The sequence below is a fragment of the Notechis scutatus genome, chromosome 5 (assembly GCF_049901735.1).
Source record: "Notechis scutatus isolate UNSWTSFEM ecotype Mainland chromosome 5, rNotScu1.2, whole genome shotgun sequence".
In the NCBI taxonomy this organism is placed as follows: Eukaryota; Metazoa; Chordata; class Lepidosauria; order Squamata; family Elapidae; genus Notechis; species Notechis scutatus.
This window is the reverse complement of record NC_142013.1, coordinates 51,885,885-51,910,677: the sequence shown is the minus strand read 5'-3', so window position 1 is coordinate 51,910,677 and position 24,793 is coordinate 51,885,885. Positions and strand designations below refer to the sequence as shown.

The following is a 24,793-nucleotide window of genomic DNA, read 5'->3' as shown; positions in this document are numbered from 1 at the left end:
ATTCCATTATTCAATTTTCTCCCTGCTTTTATTTTATTTTTTAAAATAAAAAATTCTCATTTGGCAATCAGTGTGGTTCCAGGTTTCACATTTTCAATACAAATATGACCATAGTTACCTGTTCATTATATTTGTTTAGTTTCATATTGCATCATCCTTATTGTTAAATATTAAGCTTATCTTATCCAATTCCAATTCATGTTATATTAATAAATTCTCATATCTTATTTTACAATGTTATCTAAAATTCTCATTTCTTTTCTGTTGTCATTTCTCATATTACTTTTTTCTGTCACATTTGTCATTTTATCAATCCTTATCTGTAAATATAATTGTCCCCTCTGGTTAATAATTCGAGCTAACCACCTTCATTCTACCTTAATATCAATCTCCCTATCTAGTATATAACCCAAATATATATATATATTTCTCAGATTCCGCATTATATTTTCTCAAACACCTTATGAATCATCTATACATTACAAAATACTATTTTCAATATATTCTTATACATCACAACATATTACCTTGCGGAATCTCCTTCCTTATCCTTTTTTTCCCCACCCATTATCTCTCACTCTTTGGACAATGTACTTTCTTTTCATCCTTGTTTGTTTCCTATTCCTCTTTGTTTTCTGGTCTTTTAATTCCCTTTTTCCCCATTCTCATTATTAAACTTTTCTCTCTCCCTCTTTTGATTTTTCTTTTGCCCTTCCTTTTTCTGATTTTTCTCTTTCCCTTTATCCATTTTCTGAACCATTCTCCTTTTTATCATCCCATCAGACCACAAATTTTTAATTCTAATTTCTCCCCCCCCTTAAATAATTGTTGTTTTGTCCTTCAATGTTGGCTTCTTCTTTATAGAACTCCTCCCCCTATGGTTTATTTTGTCCTTGTGTATGCTGAGTCACCATTTCTAATTTCTGTAGTACATAATTGCACATTTCAAGTTTAATTTTTATCATGTCCCTTATATCTTGCAAATCCAATCTTGACTCAGGAAGTCCAATCTTATATCAACAAATAGTTTCTCCATTATATCTTCTCCTTTTTTCCTTTTCTTTCCACTTCCTTAATAGTTAAAATCCTCTTCTTTAATAGATACATTCAATCCCAGAGTCCAGTATATTATTTCAGCCAATATCTTTTGAATTTATTTTCAACAATCCATACTCTTGAGTCTTTGTTCGGATGGTTCTATAACAATAATAAAGTTTCTTTTATTTTCTTTTAAATTCCAAAATCCAAACTCTTGAGAAGACCAGACACTTTAAAACGTTTTCCTGTACCATCAGGTGGCGTTCTTGAGTCTTTTTACCTTTAACTTTCTTTATTGAATATAATACTTTTATTAAGTTCGCTAATTTCAATCATTAGCTATGATTTCTTTTCAACACTCAATTTCAGCATTTAATTATGCCCTTTAAGTGCCCATAATTCAATAGTTATCCAGTTTAATTTCTAAACCTTTGTTGTGTTAAAGTATTTTCCTTTAAATTTTCTCCTCCAAATTAATCCAATCCAAGTTTTATATGATCCAATTTCTTTCTCACTTTCTCTGGTCACCGCTTCCACACACCTCCCTCCAAGATAGCCCTTTATTTTAATACCGGGGTACCTCAAAAGCGATGTCCTTTGCCTAGTTCACACTCTGCTCGCTACTTCTCTGCTCCAGCACAAAACTTAGTTTCCCGGAGTGTTCTTTGTCTTTGTGGTGGCCATTTTAGGACCAGCACTGCAGCTTGCCTTTGGGAGGGATTTTCAACCCTCCAGGTGATTTCCCCCTTCTTCACCACCCCACCAGGTTGGTTCTGGTCCCAATCAGGACCCTCCAGCAAGTGAGCTTGGGCAAAACCACGAACGATTGCGGATTCCACTCTGACTCCGACGAGGAACAAACTGGAAGTCAGATCACTGAATGATTCTGTGAGCAACTCAATCCGCCTGCCTGTTTTGCCTGATTTGGGGTAAAAGTTGTTCTTTTTTAAAATAAAAAATTCAATATTTCCATACATGGCGTGTTGTGAGTTAATTTTGTGAGTTTGCTTGCTAGCAAATTTTATGTGACCGACTGAGCTAACTGATGGCAGATAGATCTCTGAATGAATCTGTGATTCTGTGAGCAACTCTGCCTGCCTGCTTTGTCTGATTTTGGGTAAAAGTTGCTCTTTTTTATAAAAAATTCAATATTTATATAAATATTTATAATATTTACATACAAGCCATGCCCAGCCAGTCACATGACCACCAAGCCATACCCACAAATTAGGCCATGCCTACAGAACCGGTTAGTGTCCCTTGGATTTTAAATTATGAGTTTGGTGGTCTCTGAGGTCCAAAAGATTGGTGACCCCTGCTTTACAGAGAAGTAATTGAGATTCACATTCCGTACCAGTATTATATAAATCTTTATTACATTCACTGACCAGCAAATCAAACAACAGGCACCTTAAAAGAAAAAATACAGAGTGTAAGAAGTTATGATATTATAAAATTATTTATTTAACTGTAAAAAATTGTAAAATGCTAAAACCTAGAATGTTTCTAAAATATTAAAAGTGCTTAGAACAATTTACTACAATGCAATGAATACAGGAACATGATCTAAGTAATAGAAACAATGTGACAAAGTAATTAGTAAAATGTTTTTAAGCCATTCTAAGTTTCAAAGTTCTATCTATGCAACACTAGCTATTAAGTGAGTATATGTTTACTTGAATTTATATCAGTCTAAATGTATATTAGTCAGTGACAAAATATAATGGGAGAAATAAAACCTTTACACTATGAGACTTCAAGAATGGGCTGGCCTTTAAGGTGTCAGAAGTCTCTTTAGTATATATACTTTCCAGAGATTTCTTTTAGTGGTAAAGTAATAGTTATTATTTTCCTTTAAAAGTAATAATTTTCTTTTTCCTTGTATCCATGAAGCATGGATATTGTAGAGCAAAACTTACTGATGAAATGTAAACTTAGAAAGATAAAATCTTAAACCTCCAGAACAATTAAATCTTGACCATAACATCCAATAATTAATATGAACTTCAAGTCTCAAATTTATTTGTGTTATCAACTTTACTTATGCTGTTTACCATTTTTGAGCACAAAGACGGGTTTATGTCAACTCATAAAACATTTTGTATACACATTTTATAGTTGGCAATAGAAATGGGGGGGTTTCAAAGAGCAGGCAACAGTGTGAAATCGAAAGTACATTCCATTCATATTTTCTTCAAAGACTGATTAGATGGCTGAAGCTTCTACTGCAAAAAAATCTAATTGGAGAGCATGATTGATGACTCATGTCTATGGAACGTTTTTCCTTGGATGATACACCCGGAGGAGTGGGGGAAAAGCAGGATCAAGGGTGACTGAATTATGTATCTCAAGAGTTGGCTACGCCCGGGTTAGTGCCGGACATACCTTCAAATAAATCCTCTTTAGTTTTAGGAGTATGGCTCTTGATTTAATTGGAGTAACTGCCAGAACCCTGACAGTTTAATTCATATTTATATACTTAGTCCACAACTGTTAGATATTTCCATTAAAACTTTTTAATGATGATGATGATGTTATCCATTCAGTCTATAGCAATTCTCAGTCATCTAGGTCATGGTTGTCGCAAAGGTGTTTTTTCAAAAGGCAACTGGACTTTGTTTTTGCTTGAAGACGTTGTTAAATAAAGTCCAGTTGCCTTTTGAAAAAACACCTTTGGGATATCCATTCAGTCATGCCCAACTCTTGGTGATTCTATGGGCCTGGTCTCTCTATGTCTGCTGCTCTTGCACTACTTCTTTGAGTTTTTCTATGCTCTGGCTGGTGTGAAACTTTTTTATGGTAATCTTAATTTAAGCATCTGAACTCCATTTTACAATGAGACATAGGCCTAAAAAGTGCTGTTTAGCAAGTTCTGTAGCAGCCAAACCAGTTTGCATCCAACCCATGTCACTACTAGAAAGATTGTGAAGCTGTTCTAAATGTTATATAGGATTTATGGTGTGGCATATGGCTCTTTGAAATATAAAGACTACAGTCCCATTCATGTAAGGCCAAGACAACAGAAGAGCTAATTTGCTATCTAAAGATAATTAAAGGCCTGCAGTGAAAAAGGGGAAGGGAGGCACCGAAGTTAGTCCAGTAGTGAACTCTTCCCATTAAGGAAAAAAGTAGAAGAGAAGCAACCGAAAAGAACAGGACTTCCAGAGATGCTAGAAGGCATCTCGGAGGCAATGAACATGAATTTGAGCAAACTCCAGGAGACAGTGGAGGATGGGAGGGGGGGAGATCTGGTGTGCTATGATCCATGGGATTGCAAAGAGCCAGACACAACTTCGCAGCTGAACAACAATCTCAGGTGTACCCAAAGGTGCTTTTTCAAAAGGCAACTGGACTTTCCTGGGGGGGGGGTTTCCCCCTTGAAAACATTTGGATTCTCACCCAAGAAACTTCTTCCATTCTTCTTCAGTTCTTCAGTTTCTTGGATGAGAAGCCAAACATTTTCAAAGAAAAACAAACAAGGAAGTCCAGTTTTGCCTTTTGGAAGAGTACCTTTGGGACAACCATGATTTGGATGATGGAGAAGCTCCATGGACATCCCAGGAGGATACACAACTTGAGGCCCCCAGCGCACAATTGGCTGGAAAGTTTGCTCCCAGGACCATCCTAGTTAGATGGTCCTGCACCTGCTTGGCTCCTCCATGCCAGACCTTTCACCCTGGGGGGGCGGGCTGGCTGGGGCCTTCAGGGAGCTTCTGAAAGGCTTGCACAGACCCATCCCCCCTGCCCTAAGAATCAGGGCTGCCAGCAGGCATGGTCAAGATGGCCTGTTGAGGTTCGCCCACCCTCAATCGCTGAAGGAACTCAATTCACTCCCTTCGGTTGAGAAGATTTAATTCCAGGAACCTAAATGACTCTTCATTTATCCAATAGTGGGCAGCATAATATATAGACAATGGATTCTAAGGCATATCAGATCATTATTGTGAGAGACACCCTGAGCAAACAAATTCCAGAGGACATACACGCAACACTGCTGGAATGCACAACAATTGACTTGTAACCTAATCCTTTGTATCTTTTATCTTCCACCTCCTACTGAAAGCAGGACAGCCAGGCAATTAAATCTCTGAATAGATAGAACTCCTCCCTTGCCTTAAAGTTAAATGAAAGGGGTTAACTTTCATTTTTTGGAATTCTATCCAGGATCAGCAACATGGTATTGGGGAGAGAAAGAAGAAATTTGAGACCATTCCATGTCAAAAATCTACCTGGGTTTAGGAAGGAATTGTGGAAGTCCAAACACCTTAAAGTTGCCAAGTCTGAAAAACACTAGTCTAAAATCTACACACTTCTCTTTGCTATTTAATTCTTAATAAGCAGTAAACGTTACTTTGGTATAGATGGCCCTAGCATTTGCTGGCACTATTTCTTCAACCCAGAATATAGGAGCAAGATTGAAAGAAAGAAATGCCTTTCCTTTTCTATTAATTGAAATGGCACAAGGGGAACCTAATCTTTGTAACCCGCAGTTAATCTATATCAATTGAGCTCTGGATTACAAGCTCCTGTAAATCAAAACGTTAGGGACAACATGACTGAAGTTGGGGAGCATTTTGATTTAGGAGAGTGTAACCCAGAGCTCAATTGATGTAGATTAACTACGGATTACAAAGATTAGGCTACCCTTGTGCCATTTCAATTAATAGAAAAGGAAAGGCATTTCTTTTTTTTCAATCTTGCTCCTATATTCTGGGTTGAATAAATAGTGGCAGCAAACGCCAGGGCCATCTATAACTCTTTCATCTCCTGGGCTGACCTTTTGGGCAATTCTCAGTGGCGAGAAAGTCCCTGACGATTATGGTTTAGTTATTTGAATGCAAATAGAAGAGAAGTCCAAGCTCAGTGTCTAAAGCAGCTATTTGCCTTTGGAAGAGGAACTATTTGAAACTCACATTGTACCTATGTCTTTTCTCACCCCCGAGAGCCACTGCTGATCCTAATGCTTTAGTTTATGGAAGGAAAGTTGTAATTATATAAGCAAAAGAAAAAAGTGACTATATAAAAAGAGGTGACAGACTTAAACCAGAGTTGAATTTAGAACGTCAACCATTGTCATTCATCACTATGTGAAATTGCTGCTACAAAAGCATTAACAATCCTGCCTTTCCTTTTGGCAGATCAGCTCCTGTCTTTCTCTTTTCCAATAGATTTTTCCCTCTTCTCTTAACTGCACCATTCCACTAGCAACCAGTTGCAGAGCCATGGGAAAGACATGGTTCTCTGCTTCTTTGATCTTTGCATATAAGGTCTCCTGGGTATCTTCTGCCTTTACACATACTGGCTCTTGTACAATTATTGCTTCAGGACTGGTCTCCTCCTGAAAGAAAGAGAAGGGAAAACATCCCTTATCTGGAAAATTACCTACCAAGATTAATGTGAAAGAGAGATAGCTAAAAACAGAGCAGTATCACTGAAATGTAATTACTTTAATTATATGAACAATAGAAATGTTCACTAGGATATGAGACAATGAATTAACAGAACATTTAGAAATGGGACAGCAAAATGATATTTTATTTAGATATCAGTAGTGTATGAAGAATTTTGCTCAAGCATGAAATCAAGACAATATTTCTCTTTCAATGTATTAAAGTAGCCAGAGCAAAATACTACCTTCCATATTGACAAGAGTAGGTGGAGTTGCAGTCCAATACATCTGAAGAACATTTTATTATAGATAGTTGCATCAGTGGTAGATGCTGTAAAATTAATTACCAAGAATTTTAAATATGGACAGAGGAGGTATAACTTAATTTGGAATGTTTGAGTTGATTCCCTCGCAGAAAGGTAAAGGAATAACAATATTCCATAGTCTCAATTTCTACAAAAGGATTTCCCAAATCTTGATAAGTTTTACTAATTTATTAATGAAGTTGCAGTAAACAGCAAACAGAGAAGTCATGCTAGTTGTGAATATAATAATTATCTACCAATATATAGAACACAAAACTCTGTTTATTGCCAATCCAGAAAAACGCACTTACAAGTACAAAATGCACAATACAGCCCACAATTTTGTCTGTAGATGGATGTGTTTGATTATAGATATTTCTCCTCTTACTTAATGGTGAAACTGATGGATAAGTTCCCAGCATCTTCCCTACAATTAATAATCATATTGGGAATTATCAAATGATACCGATATGCAAGACACAAACAGATAATTGATTTAAACATTGTTTGAGATTATATAAAATTTACTCTTAGTCGGAAGTGTTGTCTTATATATGCCAAATTTTCAGCAGTAAATATCTCTTCTCAGTAGTAATGAGCAATAACAGCAATAGCAATAGCAGTCAGATTTATATACTGCTCCACTGTGCTTTACTGCACTCTCTGAGCAGTTTACACATGTTAGCATATTGCCCTCAACAAACTGGGTCTTCATTTTACTGATTTCTGAAGGATGGAAGGCTGAGTCAACATTGAGCCTGTCAGGATTGAACTCCAAACTGTGGGCAGAGTTAGCCTGCAATATTGCATTCTATCCACTGTGAAACCACAGCTCAATAAATATGCCAAATTCAAATTCCAAAGCAGATATCTGCCCAAGGCCCCATCTTTGTTTACTTTTTAAATGTCTACATTTTAATTTAAAAGTCATATAAAATGTAGTGGCAAGTTGATCTACTGTAACATAACACCCATAGACTTATAGAATGCAGAAATTTGGTGCAACATATTTTATATAGAGGCAGAAATGTGATGCTAGGTGATTGGAGGAAAGGGTGGTGAATGTATCTTTGAGAGAAGGGATGGTCCTGCACTGTTTAAGTTCAATCTCTCCTCAAGGAGCCATCACCAGATACAACCTGTAAATGCTGAATAATTTCTGCCTGTCTCTAACATTTCCTTTACAGGAAAAGTTATTGGGAAGTTATTCAGGCTGTTTGCGTGAAAATGCTCTGGACGAGGCAGATTATCTGGATCCTTGCAGGCAGGTTTCAGACCTGGGCACAGTACAAAAATGATACTGATCACACTTGATGATCTGTAATGGAGGCTGAAGTGATACAATCTGGTCCTCCTTGATATCTCAGCATCCTTCAATACTATCAATTGTGATATCCTTCTGGATTGATTAAGGGATTGGGAGTGCAAAACAAGGTGCTATGGTGATTTTCCTTTTTTCTCTGGGGCTAATTCTTGTCAGTTTAATTGCGGGGGGGGAGAAGGGTGATGAGAGATCTAGCCCAAGGTCTTTAGGGTATCTTAGGATATAATTCTCCCCCCACTCCTATTTAATTTCTACATAAGACCAATGTCAGCACAGAGTGAGATACCATCAGTATGTTGATGATGCGCAGTTTGCATCTCATCCCTGGGCCACCCAAGTGATGCCATCGATGTTCTGTCACATTATGAGGCATATTTAGAGACCTGAATGGAGAACAGGTTTAAACTGAATCCTGACAAAACCAACAATACCAAGTGGCTGTGGATTTTTGGACCCTCTGGCTCTGGAAGCTTCCCATTTTTGTTCCTCGAAGGGGCCATACTGCCCTAAACAGACTCAATGAGCAATTTGGGGCTCCTCCTAGATTCCTGGTTCCTGCTTGGGGAGCAGATGGCAGCAGTAGTTCATCTGCAGAGCATCTGCAGAGCTCTATCTTGTGTGCCAATTGGGGACCATGGCTCTGCAAATTGGATTGCAATTGGATTGTTGAAAGCTCTGCAACTGGATTGTTGCAATGCACTGTATATGGGGCTTCCCTTGATATCCATTTGGAAGCTAGGGGTGTTTATGGGAATATTTCAGTATGTATATACCACTTCTACTTCATGAGCTGCACTGATTACCAATGAGCTTCTGGGTGCAATTCAAGATACTGGTTCTCATCTATAAAATTCTTCATGGATCGGAGCCAGGTTACTTGTGAAACTATCTACCTTTAATTATTTCTTCTTGTCTGGCAAGATCTGAAAGATTGGTATACTCTGGATTCTTTTGTTTAGGCAATATCATCTTGCAGGATCCAGAAGAAATGCCTTCTCTATTGCTGGCCTTTGCCTTTGGAATAGCATCTCCTCAGATTTTGTTGGCTCCAATCCTGCATGTCCTTTGTAAAGTACTAAAGACCTGGCTCTTTCTCCAGGCACTGAACCTGCTGAATGATTTTTCCTGAAACTTTATGTCCTCGTGTCTTTGTATTTGTTTTTCTATACTTGTTCATTATATTGTTTTGCATGAATCTACTGCTTTTTGGTGATGAGATATTTTGCCATGAGGCATGTGCAGATTCAACAGCTTTATAAAATAAATAAACAAATAAGAATAAATCCATCACTGTTAACAACAATATTTCATCTAACTTGCTTACCATACCATTTCCTAAGGAAGTTACTGGACAAAATTCTTATAAATCCCGATAGACAAATCAGTTCAATAGAGAATTCTTCAAGGACACTATCAATTGTGCCTTCATATTCTGATCTGCTTCCATACAATTTATGGTCAATTACCTGCAATAGTTAAGAGGAAATTAAAGAGGGCAAAACCTTCTAAGCAACCTATCTTTGGGTGAACACTGAAAGCAAATTTCTCAATTTATTGAACTTTGAAGATGCTTAATTGTTCATGGCCACTACATTTTATATGACTTTTAAATCACGGAAGTCAGTCTTGGAAAGACCCCTATGGCTGCAATGTATTCTTAAAAGTATAGTGTAGTGCCGTATTTTTCACTTCACTTGTTTATTTCTTTTCCTACTTATCTGTTTAAACTTGGACTTCTCCCAATGTGGACAAACTGACACAAAGCTAACTAGATGAATCTTTCTACTTGCATCTAACAACACCTTGCAAAGACCCAGACATACCCTGAGTAGAATTCCTTGGCGATTGGTGCAAGGACAAATTTATGGTCAAAACAAAGTAAAATTGGAAATAATTTGGAGACATTTGAATTTTGGGGGGGATGTTGGTATAAACCATGCAGAAGATGCTTATGCTCCATTTTTATCTGCTGGGAATGTCATTTGCTGCTCTGGAGGGGTCTCTGGGCAGCAGAATGGGCAGGAATTTGAGTAATAGTTCCCTCATATTTATTTCTGTACTTTAAATCTTGTTCTGAGTAAGCTATTGTTGCATCGACTGCATTCTCTAGTTGTTGTTATCTATATACTAATAAAATTCACATTCCTGTAACTTTTAACTGTGTGAAACAATGCGTCATATGGCAATAATTTTTGAATCAAGATATCACAAATGAACCAATTTATAGAATGTGTCAAAAATCTTGGAAGCATGACACCTATAGAACTGAAATTTGGCAAGTAAGTTTGGAAATATTTATATGACATAAAATTATCATATTTCTGTATTTGTTTATGAAAAATACAAAATGTCATATAATATTTCCTGTGCTGATGTTTGACTGTACTATTCAGTTCATCGTGGGCTATTTTCAAAGGAGATATATATCTCTAAATCTACCCCAACTTTTGTAGTGAAGAAAAAGGCAGTACATGAGAACTTCTGTCCCTGTTGAAGGCAATATATCTGAAAGGATGACCAAGTGGGTCACAGATTGTCTAGTAGTTGTGTCTACAGGTGAAACTCGAAAAATTAGAATATCATGCAAAAGTTCATTTATTTCAGTAATGCAACTTAAAAGGTGAACCTAATATATGAGATAGACTCATTACATGCAAAGCAAGATAGTTCAAGCCGTGATGTGTCATAATTGAGATGATTATGGCTTACAGCTCATGAAAACCCCAACTCCACAATCTCAGAAAATTAGAATATTGTGCAAAGGTTCAATATTCTAGGCTCAAAGTGTCCCACTCTAATCAGCTAATTAAGCCATAACACCTGCAAAGGGTTCCTGAGCCTTTAAATGGTCTCTCAGTCAGGTTCAGTAGGAAGCACAATCATGGGAAAGACTGCTGACCTGACAGTTGTGCAGAAAACCATCACTGACACCCTCCATAAGGAGGGAAAGCCTCAAAAGGTAATTGAAAAAGAAGTTGGATGTTCCCAAAGTGCTGTATCAAAGCACATTAATAGAAAGTTATGTGGAAGGGAAAAGTGTGGAAGAAAAAGGTGCACAAGCAGCAGGGATGACCACAGCCTGAAGAGGATTGTCAGGAAAAGGCCATTCAAAAGTGTTGGGGACTTTCACAAGGAGTGGACTGAGGCTGGAGTCAGTGCATCAAGAGCCACCACACACAGACGGATCCTGGACATGGGCTTCAAATGTCGTATTCCTCTTGTCAAGCTGCTCCTGAACAACAAACGTCAGAAGCCTCTTACCTGGGCTAAAGAAAAACAGAACTGGTCTGTTGCTCAGTGATCCAAAGTCCTCTTTTCTGATGAGAGCAACTTTTGCATCTCATTTGGAAACCAAGGACCCAGAGTTTATTTTATTTATTTATTTATTTATTTATTTATTTATTTATTTATTTATTTGATTTGCCAATTGTTTACAAGATAATAAGTATAAATGTATACATAGTTGTGAATACATGAAATGGTTACATATAAGAAAAATAAAAGAATAAGAGAAACAATAGGACAGGGACGGTAGGCACGTTGGTGCGCTTATGCACGCCCCCTACAGACCTCTTAGGAAAGGGGTGAGGTCAATAGTAGACAGTCTAAGGTTAAAGTTTTTGGGGTTTGGGGAAGAAACTACAGAGTCGGGTAGAGTATTCCAGACATTGCTATTGCTGAAGTCGTATTTCCTGCAATCAAGTTTGGTGCGGTTTACTTTGAGTTTGTATCTATTGTGTGCTCTTGTGTTGTTATGGTTGAAGCTGAAGTATTCATTGACAGGTAGGACATTGCAATGTATGATTTTGTATACCATGCTTAAGTCAGACCGAAGACGGCGTAATTCAAGGTTTTCTAGTTCTAGAATTTCAAGTCTGGTGGCATAAGGTATTCTACAGCGAGTAGAGGAGTGGAGAACTCTTCTTGTGAAATATTTCTGGACTTTCTCAATTGTGCTAATATCAGATACGTAGTGTGGGTTCCAGACTGATGAACTGTATTCGAGTATTGGTCTAGCAATGTTTTGTATGCTCTGGTTAGTAGTGTGATATTACCAGAGAAAAAGCTACGTAGGATTAGGTTAACAACTCTTAATGCCTTTTTGGCTATGTAGTTGCAGTGTGCTCTAGCACTTAGATCATTAGAGGTGAGTATTCCAAGGTCCTTTACAGAGCTTGGGTCATCAACAAGATCTTGACTATTCAGCTTGTATTTTATTTTCTGATTTTTTTGCCAATATGTAAGACAGAGCATTTATTTGTTGAGATTTGAAGTTGCCATTTGTTTGACCATTCGAATACATAGTCAAGATCTTTTTGTAGGGTAGCAGTATTGTCTGTGGTATTGAACAGCTTTACATCATCAGCGAAGAGAACGCAATTGCTCTTAATATGATCACAGAGGTCGTTTATGTAGAGTATGAAGAGAGTTGGTCCTAGAACACTGCCTTGGGGAACACCACTATTGACAGGTACTGGATTTGATAGGACGCTCCCGATTTTGACCATTTGTTGTCTGTTTGACAGGAATGCTTCTATCCAGTTATTCAGTTGTCCAGAGATACCATAGGATTTTATTTTTAGGAGTAGTTTGTCGGGTACCACTGAATCAAAGGCTTTACAGAAGTCTATGTAGATTGCGTCTATTGTTTTGCCCTGGTAGAGTTGTGTCGTCCATATGTTTTTGCAGTGTAAGAGTTGCAGATTACAGGATAGTTTTTTCCTGAAACCAAATTGTTTATTGGAGAGTAGGTTATTTGTCTCTAAGTGAAGGATGATGGATTGGTTAATAATTGATTCCATGACTTTACAGGTGACGCAGCATAAGGAGATTGGCCTGTAGTTTTCAACTAGGCTTGGGTCTCCCTTTTGAAGATGGGGATGACTGTGGCTTGTGACCATAGGTTAGGCAAGGAGCTGGTTCTGAAAGATTTTTCAAAGATTATGCTTAGAGGTTTGGCTATGGCAGTGGATAGCTTTCTTAAGAAGTAGGCACATATTCCATCCGGTCCAATAGATAGAGATGGTTTTAGGTTGCGTATTGCTTTTTCAACATTGTCTTCTGTGAAATCGATATGTATTAGATCATTGTTGTTATCTGTGGTACGGCTAGGAAATATTGGGCATGATCCATTGCTGTTTACAAATACTGAGCCGAAGAATGTGTTAAAGATGTTGGCTTTAATGGTGTCGTCGTTGCAGTCTTTACCATCAGGTCCTATCAAGGGAGGGATGGACCTTGAGTCTTTTAGTTTGTTGTTTACAAAATTGTAAAAAGCGCGGGTGGAATTGGTGCTTAGAAGGTTTTCCTCTTGTTTAATGTGATAATTGGTGCATTCGGTCTTTATCTGGTGGCATAGATTTTTGTATCGGTTTTTGAAATTGGCAACGTGACCAGATTTGTTTTTCCGCCAGAGTGATCTCTTTTTGGATTGAAGTTTCCTTATTGATATGGGTAATCTGCTTTTTTGTTTTGTTTTGGGAGTTGTTGTTGGTACATATAGTTTGATGACTCTTTTGACTTCAAGTAAAAATATGTTATAATGGTCTTCAACGGTATTGCATCCAGTGAATAGAGATTGCCAATCAAGGGATGAGAGATCGTTGTCTATAAGATCATAGTTGCCTTTTTGAAGTTACAATAGGGGATTACATCATTGTGGTGATTTTTGTGTGGATGTATGTTGAGACAAAAGTCGATCATATTGTGGTCACTACTGGAAAAGGGTTCTTTAGATTGTATTCCGTAGATTAGGTTCAAACTGTTGCAGAAGATGAGATCGAGGCAGTTGTTTAGTCTAGTGTTGTTGGTTACTAGTTGTTCCAGTCCCAGATTTGTAATAGCATTGTAGAAGGTTGTGTGTATGATTTCAGTTGTACAATCATTTAGGGTCCAGTTAATATGAGGTAGATTGAAATCACCAAGAAGGATAAAAGGGTATGGGCAGGATGCAGCCCATGTTAGTAATGTATTTAGCTTGTTTACATGTTCGATGTCATAATCAGGTGCTCTGTAACATAGTAAGAATCGAATTGTGATATTTGAGGATAGTTCACAGATAATGGTTTCAGGAAGGGCAAACTCCTGGGTAACTTGGATATTTTTTAGATGTAAGGATTTTTTATAGAATATAGCAACTCCACCTCCTCGACGATTTTCACGATCTGATCTGTAAACATGATAGTCTCTTACTGTGGTAATGGAGTCGGGGAGAGATGCATTGAGCCATGTTTCACAGACAAATATAATGTCGAAGTTAGCCATATTTAGGAGGAAGAGAAATTCAGGTATTTTATTTACGAGGCTTCTTGCATTGAGTAGTTTGCATTTAAGGCCGGCAGTAGTTGGAATTGAGGTAGTTGGGGGCGTGCGTGCCTAGTCTTGGGTGATGGTGGATGGGTTGAGGTAGGGTTGTGGTTGAGGGTAAAAGCTGAGTATTGGGTTGAGTGGTTTACTTTTGATACAGTCAGCATGGTAGTCAATGTACAGGTCCTTCTCTCCATTGTCTAGACGGTTTTTGAGTTCGATGCGGAGTGCACGGGAGCGGGCACGTTGCTGTATGGTTAGGTCAGGGCGGCAACGGAGGTTCTTATGGATGGTGTTGGTTTTGGCGAGTGAGTTTATAGTATAAATGAATTTACGTTTGCTTGATTCATTTTTGCAAATGACCCTGCACAAGCGTGGGGCCACAGAGCCATCTCTATTTTTGAGCTCTCGGTCAATGCGGGAAATGTCAAGTATTTCATCAGCGGAGATGGTTGATGCTTGATAATTTCTGATGATGTTTCGGACAGTTGTGATGTCATCATTGACATTGATGTCTTCTAGACCAAATAAGATGGCGTTTGGGCGTTTCCGTTCACGCTCAACGGCTTCTCTGATGAGAATTGGGATATCAATATTTGTCTGGGTTGTGTTTATTTGTGGATTGGGTTGTGGATTGGATTGTGGTTGATTGGTAGAGATGTGGTTAGTAGCTATTGGATGTTCAGGTTTTTGCGTTGTGTCCTTTTTTTCAAGGTTGGATATTCTTTCTTTTACGGCGTCCAGGGATGCTACTATGATGTTGAGGGATGTTGTAATGGTTTCGATGGTAGGGGATGTTTCAATGGTTTCAATGGTATCAACTCTTTCAGACAGATCCAGTTTGGGTCTGCATGATTTGCAGATATGTGGAAACTCATTGGATGATTTTAGGTATTGAATCATCTGCTCAGGTAATCCCAAGCAGTCATGATGAGTGTATTTTTTACACAGAGAACATTTGATGGAGTTTTCATTATCCTTTAGATTTTTGTAGCATTTAAGGCATGTGCAGGAGTCTTGTGGTTCATTGGTGGGGATCATCTTCTCTTTAGGTTGTGGTTTGACGTAGGATTTTCTTTTTGGCATGGTAGGATTGTTAAAATAGTACGTTGATTGAATTAATTAGAGGAACAATTTTGGGTAATCTATATAGCCAATATTATATCAAACAATCAATTGCAGTAATCTCTCAAGTCAGATAATATTCCTGAGCAACAATCAGCCTGAATAGTTAATTACTCTAATCATTAATCAATTAATTACACTAATCATTAACCACACTATTCATTTAAATTCACTAGATCAATGATTTTGCTATTCAATTAAATTACATGAATTTTGATCTTTTAAACTAGTCAGTAATCACACTATTTGCACTAAACACTCTAATCACACTAATCAATTAAAAACAATAAATCAGTTAAACCATTAATAAAATATTTTATAGAAATTGATTATCTAATCGTTGATATAGCTGATGAGGTAGAAAAGTTGTAAGATTTGAGGTAATGAGGTAGTATTAAGAGTCTGCAAGGAACGGGTTAATTGTTTAACTGGCAGCTGAATGGGAGGAATTTATCGCTGTTTGAAAAGCAGATCGCTATTACTCTGTAAACAGGAAGTTGTAACACAATGATCCAAGGGTTTTTATCTGAGTGAAGGAAAGATTGAACAGCTCACAGGAAACTATTTGTTTTTGTTTTCCCTTGATGAATGAGATGGCCCTCGCCCGCTTGCCTTTGCGCCTCCGGGCTGTTTGTTAGCGCTCTTTCGTGGGTCGTGAGAACGCTCGCTTTGTGCCACGAACGAATCTTTGTATCTTTTGAAAGGCCAGCAATCCGCCAAACATTTACTCTAAACTAGTTCTATTCGAGTCTGAGTCCCGAGGGCGCCAAGCAGAGATCGCGCCTGCAGTCCTCACTTTCTCTTGGGGGGAGATGATTCTGCCGGCCCTTCCCGATCGTTTCCCGGCATTTTCACTTTCCCCTCTGGGGCTGTTTCCTTTCCGTGCCGCGGACGGGCTCAGCGCCGAAGAAATCGCCTCCTTCCCGGGGAGAAGCAGCAAAGAACTCGGAGGTCCAAGAAATGCAAAATCCCCTCGCTGGGAACCCCTCGCGCTTTTCCTCCCCCACGGGTCAGATCGGCTTTTCAGGTGGCCCCGCAAATGGAAGCTCTGTCCTCTGCCTTTAGCAACCGGAAAATGGGACTTCTCCAAGAAAGCCTCGGCGAAGAAAGTTTTTTCGGAGCGTCTCGGGGCTGCAGAGGCTCTCCAAGCGCGCGCGCTCGCCAGGCCGCCCGCTAGATCCCAGCCGATCGCTCGATCGCCTTACCCAACAAAAGGAAGCCCGCTCAAGATGGGATTCCCGGACCGCTCGCTCAGGGTCGGCTGCAAAGAGGCTTCATGCCAGGCGGCGCCGTTCTGGTGTTCTGTCTTGTCTTTTTCCCCCAAGTTGTTTTACAGACTACTTTCTTTCATTAAAAATGCCGTTTAAACCAGGCGACAAACCAGCCCCTCTCGTTGCGGCCCTTCAAACCTCCCTCCGGCCGCGCTCCTCACCACCTCGCCGCCGCCATCTGGTTCGGAGTCTGGAGGAAGAATGGAGAGGCACATACTGCAAGATGCTTGAAGTCCAGTGTGAAGTTTCCACAGTCTGTGTTGATTTGGGGAGCCATGTCATCTGCTGGTGTTGGTCCACTGTGCTTCATTAAGTCCAGGGTCAATGCAGCCGTCTACCAGCAGATTTTGGAGCACTTCATGCTTCCTTCCACAGACGAGCTTTATGGGGATGCTGACTTCATTTTCCAGCAGGACTTGGCCCCTGCCCACACTGCCAAAAGCACCAAAACCTGATTCAATGACCGTGGGATTACTATGCTTGATTGGCCAGTAAACTCGCCTGACCTGAACCCCATAGAGAATCTATGGGGCATTGCCAAGAGAAAGATGAGAGACATGAGACCGAACAATGCAGAAGAGCTGAAGGCCGCTATTGAAGCATCCTGGTCTTCCATAACACCTCAGCAGTGCCACAGGCTGATAGTTTCCATGCCACGCCGCATTGAGGCAGTAATTGCTGCAAAAGGGGCCCAAACCAAGTACTGAGCACATATGCATGCTTATACTTTTCAGAGGTCCGATATTGTTCTATGTACAATCCTTGTTTTATTGATTGCATGTAATATTCTAATTTTCTGAGATTGTGGATTGGGGGTTTTCATGAACTATAAGCCATAATCATCACAATTATGACAAATCGCGGCTTGAACTATCTTGCTTTGCATGTAATGAGTCTATCTCATATATTAGTTTCACCTTTTAAGTTGTATTACTGAAATAAATGAACTTTTGCACGATATTCTAATTTTTTGAGTTTCACCTGTAAATATTAAAAGAGGTTAGTGCCTCTTGGCTTAGCTGGCTAACCACTCCAGGACACACTTCGTGTCAGGGCTGCCTCTGTTCATTTCCTAGGAAAGAAAAACCCTTGGCTCCATAGATTTAGAGAAAAGTACTTTTACTAGGAACAAACTGAAACCAGACCATTTCAAGCAAGATATGAGGGCACAGCAACATCTTCAAACACAGTATACAGCCCAACCCCCTTATAGCTAAGCAACTGCATATCAGAGCCAAAGGACTTGGCCTTGGAGATAACAGCAGTTGCAAAGCTGCAATGTAAGCTTCCCCCTATTCCCCCTCGCCCCCCATTCTATGGCAGCAAGCAACAGGCTGGCTGACACTTGACTGTAGTGATGTAACCTTACTGAATGTGTGTGAAGGCAGTGTGAGTGTTTTGCTAGTAAGTTAGGGATGTATTCAAATAAATACCGTGTTTCTCATATAATAAGGCCGGGTCTTATTTTTTTTTTGAGCCCTGAAAAAATGGCTAGGCCATCTTTTCAGGGGGTGACTTAATTCCCCCCCTTGCATCTTCGGGCGGGCGGGCGGCGACGGCTTGGATGTTGACCTCGGCGTTGTTGGGGCACTTAGTATCGGGGTCAACGCAGGCAGCACCATATCCGGATGTGCAACAAAAGTACTTCCTAACGGCAAGCCCCCCCACCATTCCCCACCATTTCGCATGTTTTAATATAGGCCTTAATTTGGGGGGAGGGGCTTAATTTCATTTCATGCCTATAAAACATGCTGGGACTTCCTATTGGGGGAGGCCATATTGTTGGAGAAACAGGGTATTACATTATATCTTAATATGGAACTATATATACATTAGTGAATTGGGTTAAGTGGGGCCTTTTTATCTGTAGAGCATCCAAAATAGTAAGCATAATTTTTTAGAATGCACATTACAATGAGTAACACATGAATTAATGACAAAAACAGCAATACTTCAAAAAAAAAAAAAAAGAAAAGGAAAAAAATACCATAACATCCGACTAAGTAAATCAGACAGTTATAAAGCTTCCTTGCATATTACAGCCTGAAAGTTGGGTTGTTTTCTCAGGTGAGTGAAAACAATAGAATGTACTTACTCTGGTTGGGATCCCAGCCAGGGTTGCATTCCTTAATTCTTCCACCCCAGATCTGTTGGCAACTACTAGGACTACCTCAGAGCAACTTGCAGGCTCTTTTGCATATGCCAGGAGTGCTGAAAGGCTAGTACCTCAAAACAAAATAAAAACATAAAAATGCATCAAAACCCCATCCTGAAATGCTCAAAGTAACATTTTCTTGAGACGATGCTACGTTAATAATGCAGTAACTATTTATTCATTTATTTAACGCATATATAACCACTTCGCTTATAACCAACTCCAGATAGCTCACACTCAAAAGTTAAAACAGCTTTAATATGATTTTATGTGTTATCAAACTAAGCAGATTATCACATTAAAAACAGCAAAGGCCTGGCACCAAGTCAAACTTGTAATGTGCAATTATCTGATCTTATCTCAGTGCGTGGAGAAAAAGCCAGGTCTTCAAAGCTTGACAGAAGGCTGAGAGGATGAAGGCCTGCAGAATTCCAAGGGCAGAGTGTTCCGGGGGGGGGGGAGGGTCTGCCATGGAAAGGGCATGCTTCTTAATTCACATCAGATGACAATATTTAGTGAAAGGGACCAGGAATGTAAGTCCTTAGAGTTCTGTGAGCTTGGTTGTTTTCTTGCAGACATTTCATTACCCAAACTAGGTTATATCCAGAGGTGGTATTCAGCAGGTTTTGACCAGTTCTGGAGAACCGGTAGTGGAAATTTTGAGTCAAATACCACCTCTAACTGGTCCTGTCCCCATCTATTCTCTGCCTCCCGAGTCCCAGCTGATCGGCTGGGTCTTCTTTTGTTGCCCTGCACAGAAGAACGGAGCTGGAAAGCAGGTTAGTGGGGTGGGGAGGGGATGAAGATTTTGCAGTAACCTTCCCCCAGGAGTGGGGAGGGAATGGGGATTTTACTGTATCCATCCCCTGCCACCCCTGCCAAGCCAAGCCACACCCACCAAGCCACGCCCACAGAACCGGTAGTAAAAAAAAATTTTAATCCCATCACTAATTACATCATCAATGTTAGCATTGATGATGTTACCTTGTTTGGGTAATGAAAGATCTGCCAGAAAACAACCAAGTTCAGAGAGCACCAAGGATCTCCCATTTCAATCCTGAGCTACAAATATTCTCCTTTATTGGGACTACGGTAGGAATGTGCCCACCCTAGCTCACCTAATAATATTGGCAGAGGCCCTTAGGGAAAGGTGATCGATCCCACAGATAACTTGGCCCTGTGCCAAATGATATAATTAATTATATCTAGTAGTAGTAATATTAATAATAGCAATCAAGTATTATTAGTAATTATATCTAGTAATAGTAATGCTACTAGTAGTATTATTACCACATTGTATATTTGGGGGCTCAGAACAAAAAAGGCTTATTTTGACAGTCAGTCAGAAAATATAAGTTCATATTTTTCCTTCCTTTTATTATGAAAGTTTTCTTGATCATTTAATAGTTTGAAGCCTATTACTAAAAATTATCATCTGAAAACATTTAAAAACAACACAGCACAGCATCGCATAGTTAAATTCCAATGATTATTATAACATTGTTTCCTTTCTGTCTTGTTTGCCTATTAAGATTAGAAATCAACCGAAGCATGTTTTTCATCTCAGACCTACCCATTTTGAGAAAACTCCATTGCTCTCATTTGATTAAGTTTACCATTCATGGGTTTTGAGTGAGCTCAATTAAATTCATTGGGATGTATTGCAGGGTAGTATTGCATCCATTGGCAGCCTAAGAAACTGAAGGTTCCAAATTCTGTTCAGTTATATACATCCAAGCTGAAAGAGCTTTCCTGGTACACCGCAGTGCCATCCTGCTTTCTTTAGGAATTTTATTCCCAAAATGTGAAGATCCTTCCAAGGTACTCAAGATTGCTGAAATTGCTATTAAAGATATTCAATGGATTTGAACAACCGGTTTAATGGAAATTTGGAGTAGAGGAAGTTAATTTTCAATCTGATCCAAAGCATAAACTACTAGAATCTTAAAAAGTAGCTTCAAGCAGGTATGAAAAGTACAGACAAGCAACGTCAACTGTAAGACATGGTATGCATCAAATATATAATGTGATATCAGCAACCACAGGAAATAATTGTACTGTTACCTGTTCCAGAAATAAGAACAGCTACTTTAACTTTATGCTTTCTGTGTATGGTAGGAGGTGGATTGTCTGCATTTGAAACATCTTTCAAAAATGGCCATTTATTTTGTAGCAGCGCTTCAGAGAGGTTCTTGATTTCTACCTGGGGATACCCTGAAGAAGCATATGCTTAAAATATAGTAACTACAAACATTACATTCAGAATTCATACATTTGGCTTTTTCCAAACATTTCAAACTAATTGTCAGACACAAATATCTATTCCTAAATTGATATTCTGTATTTTTATTCACACTGCCAGAGAATTGAAAGAAGCTATTCATTAGTAAAGTGTTCTGCACAGCATCTTTCTCACTAAGCCCAGTGTTTTCATTACATAGACAGGGATAGGAAACCTTAACATCTTCTGAAGTTTAATTCTAAAGCAACCCTACTTAATGTCTAGACTAGAGAGTATGGGAATTGTAACCCAAGACATCAGGAGATCAACAGGTTACTTAAAACAAGTTACCAAATATCCATAAAAGTTAGGCCACAGTTTGTGGTCTGTTCTAACTCCGGTACTTTTCTAATTAATTTACATACTATAATACAGGAGAAAGATTTTGTGTATATTTTGAGAATCCATTCAAGAAGACAATGCATACTTATACTGCATACTGAAACGAAGACTTGAAATTCTTGTTCTTGTGTCCATATGGATAGAAGTAAAATTATAACAGGATATAAAATTACTAAGAATAACTCTGACATGCATATGAACTTGTATTTCTCTTTCTTCTTGAACTGGAGCTAAATGTATATTAAAACAAACTCAGCACTGTATATGTACCTGCTTGAAAAACCACAATGTGAATTTGAAATAGTTTTGGTTCTTAAATTGGTCATAACTATTTTCTGAAATCTGATGGATTTTCATAAGTATCTCATAAATTCTGATATAGCTGCAGAAACTTAACACAGATTATTTAAAACCAAGAAGAATTCTTTCTACACTTTAACTGTTCTTATACATGCTTAGTCAATTAAGTAACCTGCAGTTCGGTGGACAACTTTTCCAATCACCCATGCATCCTCATGTTCCTGGACATCCTTCAGCACTTTCTTGGCAGCTTCTGTCTGGACTATTAAAATAGCACCAATCCCACAGTTAAATATTTGCCCCATCTCCTCTTCTGAGAGGTTGCCTTCCTCTTGGAGCCAAGAGAAAACCGATGGAATCTTCCACTTATGGGTATCTAAAAAGCAGATGATTTGTAAAGTATATCCCAGCTCTTACACAGCAGTGTGAATATAGATTATATTCTATTGTCCCAAAGGTGTTTTTTCAAGAGGCAACTGGATTTTCTGGCCCGAAAGTTTAGTTGCCTCTTGAAAAAGCACCTTTGAGACAGCCATCATCTGGATGACTGAGAATCTCCATAGATATTATGTTCTGTTCCTTTTAATATCACAAGCCAGATTAATCTTATGATTTGAAAAGGGGAAAAAAGAAACATAATAGGCAGCTGAAAGTATGATTGAGAGGAATGTGATCACAGACCCCAGGATCAAAATGAATGATCTGGCCCTTTGATCTCCAATATGGTCCAAAGTGTCATAGAAGTTTCCTTTGGGTCCTCCAGAATCTACTATATGCTCCAATTACCTTTCTTTGTTTACATATTTAAATCTTTTTTTTTTGAAAAAGGGAAATAAGCATGTTGCAATGCAATATGCTAGTCTCCAGTAACATCTTGATTTCCAAAAGTACCTTTGGTCATCAAATGGGACTTATAAGCTTTTTTAGAAAATATAAATGATAGGTGGGCTTGTTTGAAAGTAAACCATAATACTAGAAGAAAAGGCAAAGACAAGCAGAGGAAATCCAGATGACAGGAAGTAATAACTACTCAATGATAAAGCATCAATTTATCCAATTGCTATCTTCTTTTGGCATCCACTTTGTGAATTGGTAAGCTTTCCATAACCATTTTGGAACATTACCAATAAAATGTTCTCAAAATTCCAAATGTGCTTTCCAGCCCCTCAAAGTTGGGTATTCCCACACAGGCTTTTCCTGTTAATTCCCAGACCAGAAATTAAAATCAAGTAGTTGATTTTTGATATGACCAGAATCCCAAGGGTCTATTCTTATATCCTTAGATTCCTATTCTCCTCTTAGAACAGTATAGAAAATCTTGGAATTGATAGCATAAGAGACACTGAAACTTGTTTCCTAAGGAAGTGATTTTCCTCTTCCATCCTTTCTTTCATGAATTTTCCACATTCCACATTTTTTCTTTTCTATCCCACTGAATTTATTAGACAATATATTATGCATTATACAGTCCATTTACACTATACATTATGTTACACATGTCCAACAGAGGATATGTCTACGCTCTTCCTTTAGCAAATTATTTTCACTGTCTTATCAGACATGAAAATATTTTAAAACATGTAGCCCCAAACTACACTTGGTAAAACATGCCAAGCCTTTTCTACTTACCCAAAACAACACTAAAGCACTCAGGAAGGATCTGGGAAAAACCTCCCAACAATCCTCCATCAGCAATATGGATAAAGGCTTTCACATTTCCTGAACGAAGGACAGGAAGGAGGGCTCTGCTATAGATTTTGGTTGGAGTTAGCAACTGTTCTCCTGTTAAATACAAGAAAATTAATTTTAAGAAACAGAAGATAACTTAGTAAACTGTTTTCTGTTTACTAAGGAAACAAAATAAATTAAATTCCTAACCTCAGAATATTCTAGAGATGATCCCCAACATTTAACAGAAGGTACAAAGAGATGCAATCAATGCAATAAAACTATATAACAGTATTAATGCACAATGCCTAATGACAAAACATTACTTCTTTTCAAGAAAAGTGTGGAATAAAAAGTGGCAGATATGTACATGCCTAAAGTATGGTTGCCATATCCACCAGGAACTGGAGAAAAATAGTGTAGGGACGATGTTAAAAAAATCTTTCTCACAAGATCAAATCCTTGGTGATGAAGCCCTGAAGAAGCTATTCCGATCACAAGATCTTCATCGACAATGTTCCCTTGCCGAGGAAACTTCATGCTTCGCTCCACAGCACCAACTGCAAAGCCAACCAGGTTGTATTCTCCAGCTGCACAAGTGGCAGGCATTTCATTGGTTTCTCTTCCTGGGAAAAAGGGGGGGAATCAAATACAATGCATCCCAAGAAAGGCTAGAAACCATCTTTCCATTAAAATCCAGTTTAAAATAGCCCACATTAGTAAAAGTTGCCTGACTTCTGATTTTATATCACCAACAACAAAATGTACTATACTGATAAAGGACAACAAAAGTATGCACAAATGAATAAATTGGAGGCATGCTTTCAAAACCCATACACATGTGCACGCAACAAATACAGTAATTATATATCAAATTATATATTAAGATCTGTAAGATCCACAACTTTGTTCAGTTTAGCCACCCCAATAGTCTTAAACTGATAATCTAAATGTATACAATCAGTCCTAAACTGAACATACATCTCTCTGTAGGATAGATGTTGAATGTACTCCGAGTACAATGCTAGCAGATTACTAGATTAGTAGTGCCTAATAGTTTGAAAACACCATTCTTTTTCTTTATAAAAGAAAAAACAACAAGCTAAACTCTTGTTAATCTCTACTCATGGAATGAGGAAACAAGTTATGGTGATGATGGTGGTGGTGGTGATGTGTGTGTGTGTGTGTGTGTGTGTGTGTGTGTGTGTGTTTCTTATCTGGAATAGTCAGGGGTGGGATTCAATTTTTTTAACAACCGGTTCTGTGGGTGTGGCTTAGTTGGTGGGCAT

The 24,793-nt window shown here is 38.5% G+C and overlaps 1 protein-coding gene across 2 annotated transcripts in view; it reads right to left on the bottom strand.

Annotated features, from left to right (window-relative positions):
• Positions 1-2,396: 2,396 nt before the first annotated feature.
• LOC113409759 (trifunctional purine biosynthetic protein adenosine-3-like) overlaps positions 2,397-24,793 on the bottom strand; it is a 51,491-nt gene continuing 29,094 nt past the window's right edge. Inside the window, exons 15-22 of one of the 2 annotated variants that reach the window (XM_087966723.1) lie at positions 23,879-24,130; positions 23,466-23,618; positions 22,009-22,212; positions 20,978-21,127; positions 18,854-18,984; positions 9,381-9,522; positions 7,044-7,159; positions 2,397-6,376 (exon numbers count right to left, since the gene is read on the bottom strand). In XM_087966723.1, the coding sequence (XP_087822849.1) occupies positions 6,149-6,376; positions 7,044-7,159; positions 9,381-9,522; positions 18,854-18,984; positions 20,978-21,127; positions 22,009-22,212; positions 23,466-23,618; positions 23,879-24,130 (1,376 nt within the window). In that variant the 3' untranslated portion in view covers positions 2,397-6,148. The remainder of the gene's footprint in view (positions 6,377-7,043; positions 7,160-9,380; positions 9,523-18,853; positions 18,985-20,977; positions 21,128-22,008; positions 22,213-23,465; positions 23,619-23,878; positions 24,131-24,793) is intronic. The other variant, XR_015749818.1, reaches the window with a different exon arrangement.